At 55.6% G+C, this 19,572-nt stretch overlaps 1 protein-coding gene across 6 annotated transcripts in view; it reads left to right on the top strand.

Annotated features, from left to right (window-relative positions):
- Positions 1 to 1,148: 1,148 nt before the first annotated feature.
- Prr5 (proline rich 5) overlaps positions 1,149 to 19,572 on the top strand; it is a 39,178-nt gene continuing 20,754 nt past the window's right edge. The window contains exons 1-4 of one of the 6 annotated variants that reach the window (XM_060388906.1): positions 1,209 to 1,271; positions 5,244 to 5,399; positions 6,261 to 6,323; positions 18,439 to 18,558. In XM_060388906.1, the coding sequence (XP_060244889.1) occupies positions 6,274 to 6,323; positions 18,439 to 18,558 (170 nt within the window). In that variant the 5' untranslated portion in view covers positions 1,209 to 1,271; positions 5,244 to 5,399; positions 6,261 to 6,273. Of the gene's footprint in view, positions 1,272 to 5,243; positions 5,413 to 6,260; positions 6,324 to 7,425; positions 7,559 to 18,230; positions 18,559 to 19,572 lie in introns of those variants that run through there. The other 5 variants (XM_060388905.1, XM_060388907.1, XM_021630856.2 and 2 more) reach the window with 5 other exon arrangements.

Genomic DNA, 19,572 nt, shown 5'->3' with positions numbered 1-19,572 from the left:
CTTCAGAGCTGAGTCAGGGTTCCAGCTCTGCATTCTTCTTCTTGTTTTTATTCTTTATGTGCATGGCTGTTTTGCCTGCGTGTATATGTGTGCACCCTATGTGTGCCTGGTGGTAGTGGAGGTCAGAAGACGGCATTAGATCCCCAGGAACTAAAGTTACAGACAGTTGTGAGCCACCATGTAGGTGCTAACTGACTGACCATGGGTCCTCTGCAAGAGCCACTTAACTGCTGAGCCATCTCTCTAGGCCCCTGTATTATTTCTTATAACTTCATGTTATATCCGCAATATTCTCAAAATAAGAAAATTTCATTTGAGCCAGGCATGGGTGTGGCTTAATCCCAACGCTTGAGAGGCAAAGGCAAGCAGATCTCTGTGAGTTTTTGGCCAGGATTGATAGATTGTTCCAGGATAGCCAGAGCTATATATGTAAAAGAAAAGTTTCATTTGCAAAAGAGGTGTTAAGTGTATGGGGTCCACCACTACCAAAATCTTTTGCTCTCATGTCCCTCTAACACCTGGAGTGACCTCTTCACCTCCTTCTACCACATCACAAAGGGAGATGGGGGGGGCGGATGTGAATAAAAAATAACTTTCGAAGACAAGAGGCTTTGGGAATGGGATGTTAGACATGGAATGGCAGTGGAGCATTGAGTATTCCCACAAGAACAGTTCTTCAACTGCAAAATGGGAATGCAGTGGCCCACCAGGAACTGTGCTGGGCCCCAGGGTGGACAGGACAGCCCATGTTTCTCTTCTAATCAAGAGGAATACTGATGTCGCCCAGATCAATACAAGCTTTGAGAACCTTAGCTGGGATATTTGCAAATGTCCCCTCCACTCAGGACAAGGACTGAATCTGTCAGTTTTTTGTTGTTGTTGTTGTGGTGGTGGTGGTGGTGGTGGTGGGTTTTTTTTAATCACAGCTGGGAGCTCGGTGGGTATTTAAGGACCACTGGGTTCCAGAGGTTCTGGGCCAGGGGTGACTCCCGGAGCCCCCTACTGGAAGGATGGAACACGCAGCTTGCGCAATGCACGCAGTGGTATACAGGGAGGGGCCACGCTTTCGGGATGATGGGCGTGTCCCGCAGCCCCTTGAACGCCCCAATTCCGCAAGCTAGAGACAGAGCGTCTGCCGGCTGGGCGGGGCCTCGCCGGGGAGAGGGCTCCGCGGGCGTGGTCTCTGGTGGGCGTGGTCTATGCAGTCCCTCCCCTAGCCCGTCCGGGCACTGCGCGGTGGAGGCGGCTGCAGCGGCTGCACGGGGACCGAGGTGAGCGGCGGCCGGCTCTCGAGGCGGGGCGGGAGGGAGGGAGGGAGGGGTCCCTGGCCCGGGGGAGGCGGCTGCACGCGCGGTCACGGGAGGCGAGGCCCGAGCGGCGCCGCGAGTGCTTGTGTGCGTGTGCGCGTGAGTTCCGCGGAGCGCCCGGAGGTGGGGTAGGGGTGGGAGCGACCTCTAGGCTGGAGTAGCTGGTGGAGGAGTACAGCCTCCCCGGCAGCCTCTCGGGACCTTCCTGGTTTGGCTCTTAGAGGCCCCCGCCCCGCCCCCTTCTCCTGGTGTCTGAGTTTCTCTCCATCTCTGTGGGTGGGTCCCGCTGGGGTCGGTCCAGCTGCCTGGCATCCTGTCACCCTCCTTCCATCCTCCTCTCAATCGCAGCCTGCCCCTCCCTCTCCATCGCCCTCCTTAATAGAGCAAACAAAGATGGTCGAGGGAGAGGGACCCTTGTTTCCAAGCTGTGCCTGGTTCAGACTGTGCCCCCCACACCCTCCGGGCAGGGAGCTGGATGAGGAGGGCAGCAAGCTGACTCCACACAGGCAGAGGCCCCAGGGTGGGAGCATGGGAGGGTGTCACCCTCCCTGGCCATTGACAGGTAGGGACACCTGGCAGATTAGCCTGGCCAGGGTCTGAGCCAATGACCAAATCACATGATTCCTACATGCCTTCCCATCTGAGCAGCAGGGCCTAACGCTTTCCAAGATTTTCCTTGCCAGAGCCAGGGTGAGAAAGAAGCACGGGGCTGTGGGAGGGTCCCTCATCTTGCAGGCCCCAGGAAGCCAACTCCATCCTGTCCCCCATATCCCTGACAGGCATGGGTGGGAGTGACACTGTGAGGGGCCGTGAAGACGGGACATTATATGGAAGTGGAGGGATTAGGGATGAGCTGGTGAGAACATAGCCGCACCTGCCTGTGTCCAGGATCCCAAAGGCCTGGAGCCTGTTCCCTGAACTGCATTCAGAGAGAGGCCAGCATCTCCCTATGGCCCCTGCCAGTGCCCATGCTGGAGAATCTCTCTTAGGAAGGCTAGAGGCTCTTGTAGTCAGGTCTCTGGCCATACCTAAGGATGCTTGATTCATAGGATGCAGGATCCTGGGCTGTCCTGGGATGCTTCTGGGGCCCTAGGGGTGTGCACTTGCCACGCAGGCCCTCAGCCCTGCTCTGGTGCGTGTTCAGGTGTGAACCTCACTGAGAGAAAGCTGGCTGGCAATGGTTCAGTCACAAGAAGGGTCCCTGTTAGTAGCCAAGGCTCGGCTGTGTCCCTGAGCTGACCACTGCCCTCTGTGAACCTGAATCCCCTTGTCAGAGGTTATGACCTCCGGAGGGATCCTCCTCTTGCCAGTTCTAGTATCCACAGTTCTTTGTTGAATTTCGTAGGGCATGGGTTGCACAAAAGCCAGGTCGACCTGAGCAAACTCCGAGGCCCCTCGCTGAGTGACTGTAGCTCTGGGCAAGTGACTTTGCTTCTCTGATCCTAAGGGCCTCATCTGAAAACAAGGAGTTGGTATTTCTACACACACTGGGTACCCCAGGAGGACCCACCGATGTGCAGAGAATGGGGTGGCACCAGCCGCAGGGTGGGTGGCATTTGTTTTCAGGATAACTGTGTTAACGGAGGGCGATGGGGACAGTTGTATTCCCTTACCAGCAGGGAAAGTGTTTGTGCAGCCGCTGCTTGGCAAATGGCTTTTGTTTCTAATGGATAGCTTGAAAGGCCTGGGCTGGCTGGGCGGAAATGCCTGGGGAGGAAGAGCGGGCACTCGGTGTGATGCCAGCTTCTGTGAGCAAGGCAGGGGCCTGAGGGGTGGCAGTAGAGCCACCGAGAGAACTTCCCACCCAGTTAGTGAATCAGAGCCAGACCCCCTCTAGATGTCCCACATTCAGCGCACTCCTGCTCTCACAAAACGCTCATGAGGCACCCCCTCTCCCCCATCAAAAGAGTGATTTGTTCTCAAAGACCTTCTCCAAGCCTGCAGGTGGCTGGAGAAACAGGGGATGGGACTGAGACCTCACAGAAGGAGCCGGGCGCACATGACGTGAACGTGATGCAGGAGGTTCGGATGACGGTAACAGTGGTCCCCTGGGTTATACAGCAGGGTCAGGGAGCCCTGCCTTGAAGCCCAGGTAGCTCCAGAGACCAGTCACTCCCCATTCAGAGGCAGGAGATGGGAAGCAGAAGTTTGCCTGGAATGAGGAGGTAGCCCCTTAGTGACAATGTAATATTTCTTCTTTTAATCACATTCCTCTTGTATGTCTCAAAACTGGATCTCGATGCGAGACCTGTCTTGTTCCTAAGAGACAGCATCTCGGCTGGGGCTGTAACTCAGTTAGTAGAGGGCTTACCTAGCATTCGCAAGGTCCTGGGTTCGATCCCCAGCACCACATACATCAGGTATGATGTTGCATACCTGTAATCACAGCACTGGGGAGGGGAAGGCAGAAGGGTCAGCACTCTAAGCTTCTCTTAAGCTCTGTAGTACATTTATGAGACCGGCTGCGAGCTAGAGACCCTGACCTTGTCTCAAAACAGGACAGGAGAGAGAGACATTTCATTATGTTAATTTGTTCATTATGTTATCCAGGCTGGCCTTGAACTCCTGGCCTCAGCCTTGCAGTGCTATGCTGTGGGTGTGCATCAACACAGATGGGGGCCGAGAGCCTTGGGGACATGTTTCTAAGGACGTTGGGAACCCTAAATTTTGGAGACTTGTTCCAGACCCTTAGCTCCTGATAGAGTAAGGGCACAAGCGAAACCCAGAGCCATCTGCCTCAGGCTGACCCCCATGAGCTGTGGTTCTCCCGTTTGCCGAGTGAGAGCTTCAGTTGGCCGTTTTGGACTAAGTGTAAGCCCTGGCCCAGCTGCCTGGATCTAATCTGTGCACCTTCGCCAGCCCTGTGGCCTTGGCAAATTTCCCAGCCTCTGGCTGCCTCCCGCTTTGTCTAGCACATGAGGAGACTGGCCACCACTGCCTTCTGGGTCATCGTGGGAATTAGAGGATAGTGCCAGCCAGGGGTGTTCTCTGCTGGTGAGGTAGGGGGAGGCTCTGGGGATGTGCTTGAGGTGACCCTGCTGTAGTAGAGCCATCTTACAGTACCATGATTTAGGGGTCTTGTGGCACTGTGCATTCTAAGGAAGCCATCCAGGCCCAAGCCGTAGAATCATTGTGGGTCTTGACATCAGAGCTGAGGTGACTGAAATGGAGGTGAGGAAGGAACAGGTGCCTACACAGTAGAGTACGAGGAACCTTCAGCAGCTCTGTAACGCCAGAGGAGGGGGCCTTAGTGCCTTGAGCCTACTGACCTCCGTATACTGGGGGATGTGGGGAGAGGACCGAGTGAGGCTCAGGCTCCTTATTAGAAGCTCATCCTGCAGGCATGCAGAGGCCTTGCTCGGCTTAGCTCTGCCCCAAAGCTTGGCTCACCCTGAAATGAATAGGTATCACCGTGTCTTGATCATCTTCTCTGTGCTGGGGCCCCTGGGAGCTTCCTTGGCCTCTGTCTACTCTCCCAGCAGCCCAGGAGTTTGCTGTGGCCCTGCCCAGTTAGCAAATGAATAGACTGAGGCCCAGGGCCAGCAAGGGGAAGGGCCAGGGCTCAGACCCAGGTCTCTGTATCCAGCTACTTGACATTTAACATGCTTGAAGATAAGGACAAAAAGCCTCACCATCAGGGGCCACCATGTAGTCTCCTTGGACCCCAACATGAGTTCTCAAAGTTTGCTTGCTAAACTGGTTGGAGGCCGTCATTAAATTGTAAAAGCATTTTATCAAGCAAAAATGAATGGACCTGCACCCAGAGGACAGTCCAGGAGAAAAACACAACAGGGGACCCAGCCTAGAAGACAGCCCCCTCAGCTCCAGACCCGGCTTCTAGACCTGGTTCTACCCCTCTTTGAGTCTGAGGAATACTTACTGTCTGTGCCTCAGTTTCCCTGATGTAAAACAGGCTTTCTACCCGTCTGGTTGCAGAGAATGTGATGGGGGCCGCCTGCAGTGCTGAGAGCCAGCATAACCAGTCTTGGACTCAGGAACGCTCTAGAAAGGCGAATCACAGGCACACAGAGCTGCCTCTGTGTTGCCCCCTGCAGGTCCTGTGACTATGGCGGCCCCATCGTACAGATGAAGGTGAGGCAGTGAGGTCAGTATCTACCTCCAACCTCACACAGCTGTAAGACCGGGTCTGTCTCAGAAAGCCATCCATCATGGCTACTTGTTGGTGGCCAGTCACTGTGCCTGCCTGATTATTCCAGATGTGAGGCCGCTCACTCCCCTATGATTGTTAGTATAGGCCTTGATGGCAGTCACGGCCTCTGGTGCATAGTCTCCCCTGTACCAGGCAGAGACAGAACATGGCTTTGGCCCTGCTGCATGGGAGGGGCTAGAGGCTCCCGTAGAGAGGGGAAACTCCCTCGCTTGCGTCATTCATAGCTGTGTCCATCTTGCCCCTCTTCAGCCAGGCCTGAGACTGAGAGGAGAAAGCTGCCAACAAGAAGGGTCAATAGGATGTAGTCAAAAGACTCTCAGGCGGCCCAACCCCTTGTCACTCATGACACCAGCCTCTGTGCTGCCCGAGGCGTGGAAGGAGCCTCCAGCTCACTGCACCCACACCTCAGACCAGTGCCGTTATTGTGAGAGTTTGGGTTTGAGTTTCAAAACAATGTCTTATGCTGTCACCCAGGCTAGCCTGGAATTCACTCAATGTCTCAGCAGTCCTCCTGCCTCAGAGTCTCATGGGCTGGAGTTATGGGTGAGCACCACCGTGCCCAGCTTATGTTTTCATTTTTGGCTTTTTTGGTGGGGGCAGAGGGGGAAGGGTGGGTTTCAAGACACGGTTTCTCAGTGTAGCCTTGGCCTGGAACTCTCTTTGTAGACCATGCTGTCCTCGAACTCAGACTTGCACCTGCCTCTGCCTCCTGAGTGCTGGGAGGAAAGGCGTGCGCCACAGCCTCTCAGAACGGCTTTTTTTTTTTTTTTTATCTTCAATAGATCCTGGAGTGGGATGGTGACCACAGCGCCCAGCCTGAATTTGTCAGCCAGCGACGTGCGAATGTGTGTCCCACTTTTTCATATGGTGTCACCCCAGCTTCCCTGTTCCTAGACAGTGCCCGGGTCCTAGCTCCTGCCGCGCCTGAGTTCTTAGCCGTGCCAACACCCGGCACTGTGCATATCCTGTACTTCAGACCACCCCCCCCATGGCAGGGTCCCCATGGCACAGAGATATGAGTCCTCTGCACCCCAGGTTTTGTCTTATAAGACCCAGTGGCACTGGAAGGAAGGAGTCTTTGGTGGGATGTGATGGAAGGCTTGCGGCAAGCTGCGGAGGCCTCCATGGTGGCCGCTGTCACGTGGCTGTTATCACCGAGTTATGGTTGTTGTAACCGTTCTCCTTGATAAATGGTTATCCCAGCAAGAGGGGGCCGGGTCTTACATTCTGTGCCCACCTGTCTTGATGCTCTGTTTCCCAACTAGAATGAACCTCCATATGGGCAGGGTGCCAGGTGACGCTGCATTCATAACCACCTCATCTTGTCCCCATCTTTGGATGGGGACATTAACTCCATTGTAGAGCCAGCCTCCAAAACAGGCCTTCCAGGATTATGACAGGAAGGGGCATCCAAGAAGGCTTCCTGAAGGGGGTGGCTAGCACTGAGCCAGCAGGATGGCAGGGCAGAGTCTGGCTGGCAATCTAGAGTGAAGAAAGGGGCTTCCCGTGAGGGGCGTGGCTAAGCCTAGCATCAGCAGGGTTGAATGGGGTCTAGGCATTGTGGGTTTGTGTGCTGATCTGATCTGAGGTGCCCTGAAGTCATCTTGGGTCAGAAATGAAAGGAGCTGTCCAGTTATACCTTCTGGCATCTGCCATTCTCTTCACTTCAGGCCTGGACAGGAAGGGGTGTGCTGTGGGCTCCAAGACTACGGGCACCCGCCTGGGACCTGCTCCGTAAGCATGATAAAATATTTATCAGGAACCAGGCAGCTGGGCTTCCCTGCACACGCTGCCACGGGCAGCTCCCACCGAAGCTGGCTACAGCCTCGCCGGGTTCCGCTGAGTCACAGCCGGGGAGCCCTCTGCCCAGCCCGCCTGCTTGCTGCCCTGTGGCCACGTGGATCCCTCATAATACGTAAACCATTGGGTAGCCCCACGCCCCCCGGGGCACCCAGCACAGTGAACGCGGAGCCAACTTCAGACCTCTCTGGACTGTGCAGGCCTCAGCCAAGGTCACAGGCAGACAGGCTGTGGGTACCCCTTCCCTTGCCCGCCCTGCAGCCTCTGGCTCCTGAGCAAGGTACGTTCTCTGCCTCTTTAGCATGGGGACACTGAGGCTATGTGGAGGTAGGATGGGTAGGGCCTCAGGTGGTCAGAGGAGATTTGCCATTTGTCTGACCCCGACTCTGTCTCTGAGGAGAGGACCAGGTCCTGTGTCCACCCTGATGTGACAGTGCTGGGACTTTACATTTGGATCAGCAGCAACAAAAACAGCAGCAGATGGTACCTTCCTTCTGCCGTGCAGGCTGCCTACTCTTTTGCTCACCCATTCATAAAACAGTCTGCCCGTCCTTCCCGGCAGTCTAGCTTGTATCTCGTGTGCACGCTCTGCTGTGTGACCTTGGATGGGTTGCTCCGCCTCTCTGAGGCTCACTCTTGGATCTGTGACTTGGGGATAAGTCTGGATTTCCTTCATGTCCTCCTATCCCTGAGCCGGATGGGCCTCCAGGGGCATTTGGAAAGGCTCCACTTTCCAGAAAGGCCCTGGCACAGCCTGAGGTAGGCTTGCCAGGCAGTCGACCAGAGGCTTGAGGACAAGACTCGCTGGGTGGGATGAAGTGTTTCTGAGGTTGTCAAGTTCCCCCAGGGAAACTCTGTGGTCCCCGGAGCTGTTGCCACAGTGTCTGGGAGTGGGACAGGGAGCTGACCACACCGGCCACTCGTGGAGACCCTGTGGGCTGCCAAACCAGCACCTCACCCCAGTTCTGGCCAGGCCGTCATGCCTCTGGTTGCTTGTGGCGCCTGCTAACCCCATTCTCGCCTGCACAGCTGCCCGGTAGGCCTCCCTTGGCTCCCAGAAGAGCACTCCTTCTTCAAGCTTCTGCAGAAAGTTGTCTTTCTCTGGGGGCCCTCCTGGCTGCGTGTTTACACACACACACACACACACACACACACACACACACACACACACAGCCATGTGTCCCAGTGTCTTCCCATGTCAGCCATGGAGTCCTGCTCCTGCCTCTGAGAGTTACTTGCTACAGCACCTCCTTGCCTGGTCAGGACTGTGTAAGGTTCCTGGCCCTGGAAGTTCACCAGGGGTTTCCTAGGGTGTCTGTTAGGTGTAGACAGGGAACACGGGTGGCACTGTGGAGCAGAGTGACCCCCTGCCTGTCTGTGCAGGTTCCAGCAAATAGCCTCTGTTTGCCTAGCTTTCCAGGGTGGTGGAAACTGATGACGGTGGGGTAAGGAAAAGGGCATCTGGGCCTGGGAAACTGGGTGGAGCCTATGACAGGAGACACCTTGCCTCAAGCCCAGGGGGCAGGCCCAGTGCTGTCCACTCTGAGGAGCAGGCAGGGGACGGGCGGGCTGGGCCTGTCACACTCCTTGCCGTGGCTGACACATATACACAGCCAGGCGTGGAGAAGGATGGCAAGGAAATGCCCTGGTGGGAACAAAGCTTTCCCTAGTGGTTCCTTTCTCTTTTATCTTCTGTTTTTGAAAAGCATTCTAGAGTTCTTTCCCTGACTTTGTATGTACTGGAAGTCCTGTGACAAGCCTTGGCCGCAAGGACATTTGGGGACACAGCCTGATGAGGCAGCTGACCACAGTGTGATGGCAGAGGCCGGCAAGCCAGTCTGTTAGGTTAGGTTCACCAGACACACAGAGCCTGACAGGAGAAGCTGGGAGGACGGTCTGATGGAGGAAGCTAACCACCATGCAATCTGATGGGGGAGGTTTGCTGGGAGTCTGACAGAGCCTACTGGCTTGCGAAGGTGGCCCCGCTGATGAGTTCCTAGAGCAACATCCACAGAACTGGGCACTTCTCCCAGCATCCACGTAAGGGACTTGTGCCTGTCACTTCCAGGCGTCTGCTCTATGAGAGCTGCACAGCTGAGGGCCAGCTCCCCTCCAGTCAGGCTTCCAGGAGCCCTGTGCTTGGCAGAACATATGCACAGGACGTGTGGGATGCTCTTTCCCTTTGTGGAGAGACTAGCAGACTCTGCGCAGCTCTGGGGAGGTGAGGGCCCGATTTAGTTAGTCTGCGTCTGCTTCAGGAGTAGAACCTGTGGGGGAGGAACCCTGAGACCACTGGGCTGCTTGGCGGAACTCGCAGAGCTGTGCAGTCGGATGTAATGGCTATAGCAGATGGTTGGCCAGAAGGTGGCAGCCTAGTGCAAGGTGTGTGAATGCCTGCCCCACCCTTCCCCCTCCCTCACTCCGCCTCCCCAAACACAAACGCAAATGCTTCTAGGCAGCCCAGTGGCAGACTGCTTTGCTGTGGCTAGTAAGCAGCCCCATCTGACCCAGGCAGCGGTGTGCTTTTTTTTTTTTTTTTTTTTTTTTTTCACTTGGCAGCTCTGGGCCTTTAGCCAGCCCTGACCTTTGGAGGCCAGCCCTATGCAGCCTAGGAGACCGCTGAGTGCCCCTGCCCATCCAGAGTCTACCCTCTGAGCTGGAGCCTGGCTCCTCCTGATGGCCTGTTGACTCATCCATCTTCAGCGCTCAGGGAGGGTGAGGGAGCAGCACTGTGCGGTTCCCTCCGCATCTGAGCAGCCGCAGGCATACCCAAGTGAGTGCACCAGAGCAAGATGTACTCCAAGGGAGGGGGGAAGGACTGTGTATCATGGAGCACGACCACAGGGTGCCAACTTCAGAGTGAGCACCCACCCTGAGGGTGAGCATCATGGGGGCTCCACCCTCTGGAGAGCCCTGTGGGACTGAGCATTGAGGGAGGGCAGTGGAGAGGAGAGAAGGCCATGTGACCAGTGATGGAGAGGACAGATGAGAGCCGTGTGACAGTAGAGCCCAGAGGATAAGGGGCCTGGCCTGAAGGAAGTCCCTGCCCTGCTGTGAGCCCAAGTAAACCCACATACTTCCCATCCCAGCACCCAGGAGCCTTAGCCCCAGGGACCCCAGCCCAAGATCCTAACAAAGCCAAGGGAGAGGAAGAATGAAAAGAGGGATGAACTAGGTCAAGGAGTGAGAGGGCCTCTGTCAGGAGGGAGCCTGACAGATGGGCAAGCTAGACTCAGAGGTGACAGAAGCGGGCAGGCTAGTGGCCACGACGGTGTCAAAAACAAATCATAACGCCCTTCTCTGCAAGTCTCAAATCCATGACGCCCCGTTCCATAAACATTAAAGGAGTAGGGCCAACAAAGTGATTCTGTGGCCAACAAAGTTTGATTCCTGGAAGCCACATAGTGGGAAAAGAGAGAATTGACTCCCAAAAGCTGACCTCTGATTTCTACTTATGTGCCAAGGCACATGAGTGTGCACATACACAGTAAATAATCAGTGTAATAGAAATGTTTAAGTTAAGAAGCACTCTGATGACTAAGGAAGGAAGAGGGTCATCCACATTGACCCCCAGGCTGGGCTCTTTTTTCTTTGGAATCCCAGGACTCTTCAAGGAGGCCCAACTAGACTGGGAAGAATGAAAAGCCTGCTCTAGATCAAGAATAGAAGGAACTGGAAAAGGCCCTTGGCTCAGCTTTTCCATGCTGGGCCCAGGCTTTTTAATCCTAGGATTAGAAGTGCCAGGCCTTGTGGTCCATGAACAAGTGATTCCATTCCACTGAGGCAGGAGACACACTAAGAGTTTGAAGCCTGCTAGCCAGGGCTGCAGAGTGAGTTTCAGCTTAGCCTGGGCTACACTGTGAGATCATGTTTCATTTTTTAAAAGTTTGTCTTATTTTTGTTCATGTGTGTGAGTGTATGTGTGCAGGTGCTCACAGAGGCCAGTAGGGGGCAGCAGATCCCCTAGAGTTACAGGCAGTTATGACTCATGTCCCTCCCCCTTCTTCTACAATGATGAGTTCTCTTAACGGCTGAGCCATCTCTCTAGCTCCCCTGCAAAACGGCTTAAACACATATGTAATTAAGCAGGACTTGGTCAGGATGTAGCCTGATCCCTGTCTAGGTTCAGTTTTGCAAGGCAGTCCCAAGTTATTCCTGCTATACGAGGATTGACCTGGTTCCCATAAGACACCCTTGGTCCAGCAGGTAGCCTGGCTATACTCTAGAAGAGGTCCTCCTTTTGGGGGGTCATCCTGTCCCTCGAAGCTCTGCAGTTTGCCATTGCTTGGGGGTGCTTCTGTCCCTCGTCATAAAGAGACTTGTCTGTCAGTGTTGTTGGGATCCAAGTTGACTGCAGGCATAGAACAGCGATTGGAGACCTCTGGGCACCTCTCAAGGTCTGGAACAGGACATCATAAAAGTTGATGACATCTGCCTCAGTTGTTTTTTTGTGCCTTTAGCCCCGAAGCAAGATGCTAAGGGAATGGGTGCAGCTTAAGAGATGGCATGACCTACCCACAGAAGGAAGCAGGTGACCCAGAGCGAAGGAAACAGACAAAACAAAGGAAGGATGCTGTGCTTTCTGCCTTCAGTGGCCTTGTTGGACCGGAGAGAGCCTGTGTGCTTTTCATCAAAAGTATCATTCGGGTGCCTCTTGCAAGGGCACGTCCCTGACATTAGTGATCATGGTCTCAAGAACAAAACCGTAGCCAACGAGAGGTGGAGCCACAGAGACATCCTCAGGCTGCACCTTGACTGGGACTGTTTAATTGTGTGTGTGTTTAAATTGTCTTGCAGGGCAGAGCCTGGAAAATGCTAGGTGGGAAGCAGGCAGGATTCTGAGGACCCAGCAGGCATGGAGAACAGGGCCTGGAGGGCTCAAGGGAGGAAGCAGGACCCAAAGGATGGAGGCTGGGGCCCTGCCTGCCTGGCATCCCGAATGCCAGGCTTTGGAATGTGGAGTTTTCTCAGAAGGCTCAGGGTCTGATCTGAGGATGAGGTAGGCAGGCCAGAGGCCCATTTGGAGAAGGCCAGGGATCCACGCAAGTGACAGGAAGGAGTCATGAGCCCACAGGCATTGCTGGTTCCTACAGAAATTTAGAGCTGCAGCCACATTGCCCAGACAGCGGTGATGGGCCCAGCTGTTTTCAGGCAGCTTCCAGTCTTGCTGCCTGATATTAGGGAAAGCTGGGGACAGAACAGACATCAGGAATTCCAGGGTCAGTACTGGCCCTGCCTCTCACCAGCCTGTGACCCTGTGGTGACCTCAGGATTTGGAACCTCAGCTGGGACTCAGTGGCCTGGGCTGGGTATGGCAGGTACCTGGTAAATGTTGCTGCTTTTCCTGATTGTGGGAGACCCCACCCTCCAGGGAGTCTTTCCTTCACGGAGGTTTCAAAGGAGTCAAGTTTCCACTGCTAGGGTTTGACTCCGCCCCCTCCCCACCACGTGACATGACCCCACCCACACCCACACCCAGCTCAGGGATATTTAATCAGAAGAGTTTTCTTCAGATAATAATTTCTTGGGTGTAGAAGTCCAGGAGTGGCTGGCTTGAGGAGCACCCACCCTGGGGAGCAGCACCCTCCCCCAGGAGGTACTCACTAGCTCTTTGGGCTTCAACCAGGAAGTAAGGGATCCAGGCCAAGGGTTGGTTCTCCCGCTTGCTTCCTATCGCCCACATTGAATCTGGAGCCCTGACAGGGAATAGCTCTTCCTACCTGGCAGGGCTGGGGGCAAGGTCCAGACAACCGGAGAGAAAACAAACTTTCTCCATTCAGATTCCCTACCTCGCCTGCGTACTGCCTAGGTTCCTCTCGGGTAGAGCCAGCAGGAGCTGATTTCTAAGTCACATTCATTCTTTCCAAGAATTCTTCTAAGAAAAAGCTACTGGCAGGAAGGGGCCGTGAAGAACGTACAGAGCCCGAAGGCAAGCTGGCAACCTGCAGGTCACTGTTGCTGGCGTGTGGGCCTTCATCCACAGACTGGATACAAGGACCATAGGTATCCACAGGATGGCTATGTTCAGAGCTAAGGTGATGATGCCTTTGGCAGGGCTGGATCCCCCTAAGGGAATCAAAGCCTAACTCTCTGCCACTCCAGAGCCCCAAAGGAAACCACACTGTCCCCGGGGCACTGAGTGACAGATCAGAACCAGGGTTCTAAAACTCCTGCCCAGAGAACCTTTGAAAACTGATGTCAAGACCTTCACAGATGAAAAACTGAGGTTTTGGAGGGAGGGTCCTTTGGGGGTCCCATGGATGAGGTAGGGGTGTCAGAGACAAGGGATCTGTGCTGGTCAGAATCCCACAGCAGCCAGAAGCATAGGAGGGGAGAATATTTAGGACAGCAGATCAAGACCAGCCAGGTGAGGTTGCCCTGTGCCAGGAAGACCTGGCCCTCTCCTAGGTATCTGGGACCCCAGGGTAAGGAGACTACTCACCAACACTCCCAAAACAGCTGCCCAATCCTTGATCCAGGTACCAAGCCCAGAGGTCCCCATCAGTGCCCCCTCATGCTGGAGACATGGTGCCAGTCAGCTTTGGGGGAACAGCCAGGCCTTTGTCCCTACTGGAGTGGGTGACTCTCGGGAGGAGGCCCTAGTGAGGGTGCATTTGGGGTGATAGGTGGCAACCACCGAGCTGCAGCTGTTTCTCTCCTGCTCACCAGGCCAGGCTCCAGTTCCACACTTGCTCCATGCCCCAGCCTCCCTGAGCCCCCGTTGCTCCACTGTGACATGGGACCCCCTCACCTCTGAGGAGCACCCTAGCCTTGGGAGCAGCAGATGGGGCAGTGTATTTAAGTTCTGCCTCTCTGCCCTGCCTCTTGTCTTTTCCACCCCACCCTCTTCAACCAGCTCCTTCAAATAAGTTCTCTGTCCCCTTTGATTGCCATGGGAAAGGGGCAGGTGAAACTACATTATGATCTTAGACTAGAAGTCAGGGGTCAGGGGGTGTGCCCTGAAAATGAGCCATCAGGGGCTCAGTACCTTCACACCCCATGGATCAGAGAGGACTGTGGGGGAGTGTGTGGCTCTCAAGGGCTTCCGTTTCTCTTTCTTGGCCCTCAAATTCTGAGATGCTGCCCATCTTCCCAATGGGTTCACTGAGTCTCTAGAGGTTGGCTGACCTGGAAGCAAGGCCTGATGGACCTCCATTTTGGCTGCTACAGCAGGATAGGCCTGATGCTCTTGGAGTCTCCCTTGGTGTCCAGAATCCTGTCTCGGGGCCCCATTCCTTGCCGGCCAGGAGAAGGTTAGATGAGGCTTGGATCCCTTGGGTGGAGGCTGCAGTTCTGAGGTGGGGACACTGGCTGCTTAGTGGGTGTGGGAATGAGTCCATTTCTCTCATGTCCTTAACCAAGACTCTTAGACTCAGGCGATTCTCTTCAAAGCCACTCCCAAAACAACTGCCCAATCCTTGATCCAGGTACCAAGCACAGAGGTCCCCATGGGTGCCTGGAGGGCCCAGCCGGCCACATGAAGTTCCTGCACCTACTGACGGGTGTACCAAGAGCTGCCTACGAACTCTGTCAAACAGAGGCTGGGTGTCCCTCTGCCTTATCAAAGCTGGCTCCATACGGTTTGGGTTTGTTAGGATTTTCTGACACTTCGGGCCACAGGAACACATAGGAATTAGACTTGCATCCCAAACTCCTCGATTGTCTTTTCTTTGTAACGTCCTGGTTTCCTCCCAGACTCTGCGTTGGATTTCTGAGCCCAGGGAGCTCTCTGTCCTTTGCTGCCTACAACCAACACTCACACCCAGCAGCACCCGCGCTACCTACCACCAGCCCCAACAACCGGCGCCACTGCACCCCCGCATCTCTGTCACACTTCTGCCTTGGGCTGTGGGTGTAGCCAGTTAAGTCTGTGCTGGGGCGGGGACGACTCATTTCTTCACTCTCTCTGGAGATGTTTTTTTTTTCCCTTCTTTTCTTTTCTTTTCTTTTCTTTTCTTTCCTTTTCTTTTCTTTTCTTTTCTTTTCTTTTCTTTTCTTTTCTTTGAGATGCTCTCTTCTATGGGGACTGTGGGGTCCAGGCTGGCTGCAAACTCAAGGCAATCCTCCTGCCTCAGCCTTCCCACAACCAAGATGACCAACAGGCACCCCTACACTTGGCTCTAGAGATGTCTTTTTAAGTCCCACGACCACATGCCCCATTCTGCATGTTATCTGCCCCGCTTCTTGGAGCCTGGCTGCCGTCTCACCCCTTCTGCCCCCTTGCGGCTCACCTCTTTCCCTCCTGCTGCTGTCCTCTGTGGTCTCTTCTCACCTACCAGCCTTCTCTCTTCCTCTGGTTGCTCTACCAAAGTAACCCAGACTGCCTCCCTGTGCCCACCCTGCCATTCCTGCCAGACAGGCAGCCAGAGAGGTCAGTCTTGCCCCTTGTCCTGCCCAACTGTGCTGGGTACAAGGCCAGGCTTCTCTGAAGGAGCCCGGGGTTCTGCTGAAGTTACACCAGTGAGAGACAAGGCTGCCTCACGTCTATGCATCTTCGTTTTCACCATTATGGCCTAAAATATGACATGGGTATGTCTAACCATTCCTATTGACTGCCTACTGTGCGCTAAGCATAGGGAATGTAGCTATGACAACTCCTGACCCTGATAGAAAATGTCAAGAAAGTCATAGTCTAAGCAAGGGCAGAGATGCTCGGAGAAGGGGGAGATGGCCTTCAAGTCTGAGCTCCACTGAAGGATGTTTGTTCTGGAGAGCAGGGAGGCATGCAGGGCTTGAAGGCATGCAAGGGTCAGAGGCCACGGGCTTACCCTTTGGCACAGTGGGGACCGGGAGAGCAGTGTAGCCAGCTCCAGCTATTATTTGTGAGGGCAGCAGGTGTGCCATAGAGAGGGTGGTCAAAAAGGGTCTGTAATCCAGGCTAGAGATGCCAAGGACTGAGGATGAGGAGAGGTAGGTAGGGTCAAGAGGAAGGTCCAGTACACATATCCAACTTCTTTGTTTTTATTTAAAAATTTAAGTGTGTGTGTGTGTGTGTGTGTGTGTGCGCGCGCGCGCGCGCGCGCGCGCGCGCTCACGCTGGGCTTGTGTACTTGCTTGCAGTCCCCAAAAAGGCCAGAAGAGTGTGTCAGATTCCCAGAGTTGGAGTTACAGGCAGTTGTGATCTGCCAGATGGTAGTTCTGAGAACCAAACTTGCATCCTCTGCAAGAGCAGGATGGAGCCGTCTCTCCAGCCTGAGGGTTAGGGTTGTGATTTTATCTTGGCCGGCATTCACAGCTATCCTGACGCAGGTAGAGTTCATGGGCAGCAGATTGGACACTCCTGATTCAGGACGAAAACCCCAGGGCCTGAAATGGGTGTCCTGAAGGGATAGGGAGAAGCCAAGGTTTTGTGGCCTTCACTTTCCACACAGGAAACTGAAGCCCAGGAGAATTAACTCCCCCACAGCTGGTCCAGGGGCTGAGAGCACCCACCTGGGTCTCTCAAGGCTAGTGGAAGGGGGCAGTGATGCAAGCCCTGCCCCCAGCAGCCATGCTGACTACCACTGCACGCCAGCACAGCCTGGCAGGTCAGTAAATCACTTGGAATTTCCATCTAAGTTTTTTACATTATGATCGGAAATCCGTGTCCAGCTGTGACAGTGTCCTGGGCGTGTCAGTATGCTGGAAAGTGCCCAAACTGGCTTCTTCCTGCTCCCTTGAGCAGAGCTGTTGGCCAGGATGCCCAGCACTCCACAGTTGGTTGAGCACTCTACACCCCGACCTGAATGCCTCATCCTCCCAGACATGGGTCAGGAAGCTTGTCCCTGCCATTGTCACCTCCACCTTAGAGGACGGTGAATTCCTCCACTGGTGACCCCAAGTCAGGTCCTCACTGGGGCAGTCGACAGCCTGGAACCATTGACTGTGAAGGAGGCAGGGGGAGCCCAGCCCTTCCCTGGCTGTCATTTCACAGTAGGTTGAATGCCCTTGGGCTCTGGGAGATTTCTTGTGAAAAAGGAGTTGTGTGTCTGTTACTGCCTCCTAAGATAGGCATTTGGGGGTATCCAGTACACAGTGGTTGCTTAGGAAATGCTGGGTGGTTGTCTTTGAACCATGACTTTGCTGTCCTCCTGCAAGTCACCCTGGGCTGTGCCTGTCCCCCTGTGCTTGGAGATGGCAGGCAAACTAGTGGGACTTCCAGAAGCTGGGTTGAAGGAGCCTCTGTGTCAGGGGGCTGGGGCACTGTGTGTTCTTGAGGCCTCGTCCAGTTTGCCATGTTTCTGGTGGCAGAACCCCAGAAAGGTTATTTCACCTTGGGTGCCCCGCAACAGCCCCAACAGGTAGAATCCAAATTGCTCTCAATGCCCCAAGGTTGTGGCATCCTGTCCCAGGATCACTTTTGTCCAGTCACAAGGACTTAGGAGACACTCTGATTTCTGCCACACAAGGGAACCTAAGATTCAGGGGTGTCACTGCCCTCTGTTCCAATTCCCAGTGCAGTATCCCCTCTGGCCAGACAATCGTCCAAGGACCCTGCCTGAGAAGACCTTAGTCCTTGGCCCCACCTCTGAGAAAAGGGTCTAGGGCAGCCTGGTTCCTGCTGGACTCAGGTCGGGTGGGGCTGACGGCCAAGGCACCCGGCTGAAGGCTTTGATCCGCAGTGGGAGGAGCCTGTGGCCACGTGAAGGGGTCTGCATGGATTTCTGTGGGCACAGCCTTTTCTCCTGGGATGGACGACTGGAGAGGGAGTGATTTCAGGAGACATTGATGGGAACCCATGGGTCCCTGGGCATGGTGTGTGTGCGTGACCATAATGTTGAATGCCGGGTGGGCAGTTGGAGTTGAACTACCCTGTGGCTCATGTGGTGTCTTCAGAAGGGAAGAAGGGAGGCAGCTGAGAGCTGTTCCCTGAGCTGGCCCTTTGGCCGCTGAAAGCTCCGAGACGCCAGCCCCGCCCTCCCAACGAGAGACCCCGCCCACCCTAGCCCCGCCCAGACGGGAGGCTCCGCCCCCGGCCTGCTTTTGCGCTCCGAGCGCTCCACGCTGCGCCGCCGCGAGCAATGGTTCACAGGGCCCGGCGCTGGGCGCACGGCCCCGGGCGGAGGCGCGGGGCCGGGCTGGGACCCCACGGGGTCGCCGGGCTTGCTGCTAGCAGCCGACTATCGTCGTAGGGGACGCTTGGCGCGCGTGGGCCGGGGTGAGCATGAGGACTCTCCGCAGGTTGAAGTTCATGAGTTCGCCCAGCCTCAGTGACCTGGGCAAGAGGGAGCCGGGCGCGGCGGGCGCGGACGAGCGGGGCACGCAGCAGCGCCGGGCCTGCGCCAACGCCACCTGGAACAGGTAAGGCGCGCAGCCCGGAGCGGCGTGGCCGGAGACGGCAGCGCGCCACTTTGCGCGCAGCTCGCCCCGCCGCCGGGCCGCGTGCGGGGAGGGAAGTGTGAGCAACGTGTCGGCGGCTGGAGCCCACGATCACTCCCCGGGGGCGGGCGGCTTCTGCGCCCCCACTTCGCAGGGGCGCCCTGGAGCCTCGTGGGCCCCCCGGCGGGGCGCCGCTGCACTTCCTGTATGCGTGTCGGGGCCCTCGGCGCGGGGTGGGCGGTGGCTTTCCCAGAGTTGGACCCCGGGCCTCCCAGCTGTCCGCGGGGGTGCGCCAGCTGCCAGACATTCCTTACCGGACCCTTCCGGAGGCCCATCCCGAACCAGCCCGACGTGGGAAGCCCCTCCCCTAGCTGTGCTCTCTGAACCACAGTCACAGTTCTTTCAGCGGAGTGGTCCACTGTGGGTCTCCTCTTGGCCCCTTCAAAAAGAAAGTATTTCCACCCAAAGTAAAATACGGATGGAGGGAGTGTGAGGCAGGCTGTTCAGTGTTCAGGGAGGTCTGTATGTAGGTGCTGGCTCTCCACCTCACCCCTCCAGCTGGCGGCGAAATCCTGCCAGGTGCTTCACCCGCCCTGGTCCGCCACCAGGGACGTGGCTGTCACTTGGATACACATGTCTTCTGCTCATCTAGTCCGTGAGCAACCAGGGGACAGGGGACGCCGGGCTGCCAGCTGGGACCCTAACTTACACCCTCCACTAAGCTGCAGACTGCTTGGGAGCTGAGACTATTTGCCTCAGTTTCCCTCTCTCTCCTGGGCCTGCGCAGTTCTCCTCACTGGGCTGGGAGCAGAGCAGTGAGAGAAGGAAGACTGTTTCCACCCCAGAACTGCTCCCCACTGTCTCCATTCCCTTCCTTGTCCCTGGCCAAGGGTTTAGTGCAGCCATGCTGACTTTTGGTTCAGATTTCAGCTCCATTTCCCTGCTGTGTGGCCTTAAGCAGTTTGCTTACCACCTCTGGTCCTCAGTTTAATCAAT

This window comes from Meriones unguiculatus, chromosome 8 (assembly GCF_030254825.1).
Source record: "Meriones unguiculatus strain TT.TT164.6M chromosome 8, Bangor_MerUng_6.1, whole genome shotgun sequence".
Lineage (NCBI taxonomy): Eukaryota > Metazoa > Chordata > Mammalia > Rodentia > Muridae > Meriones > Meriones unguiculatus.
This window is presented reverse-complemented; position numbering and strand designations above follow the sequence as displayed.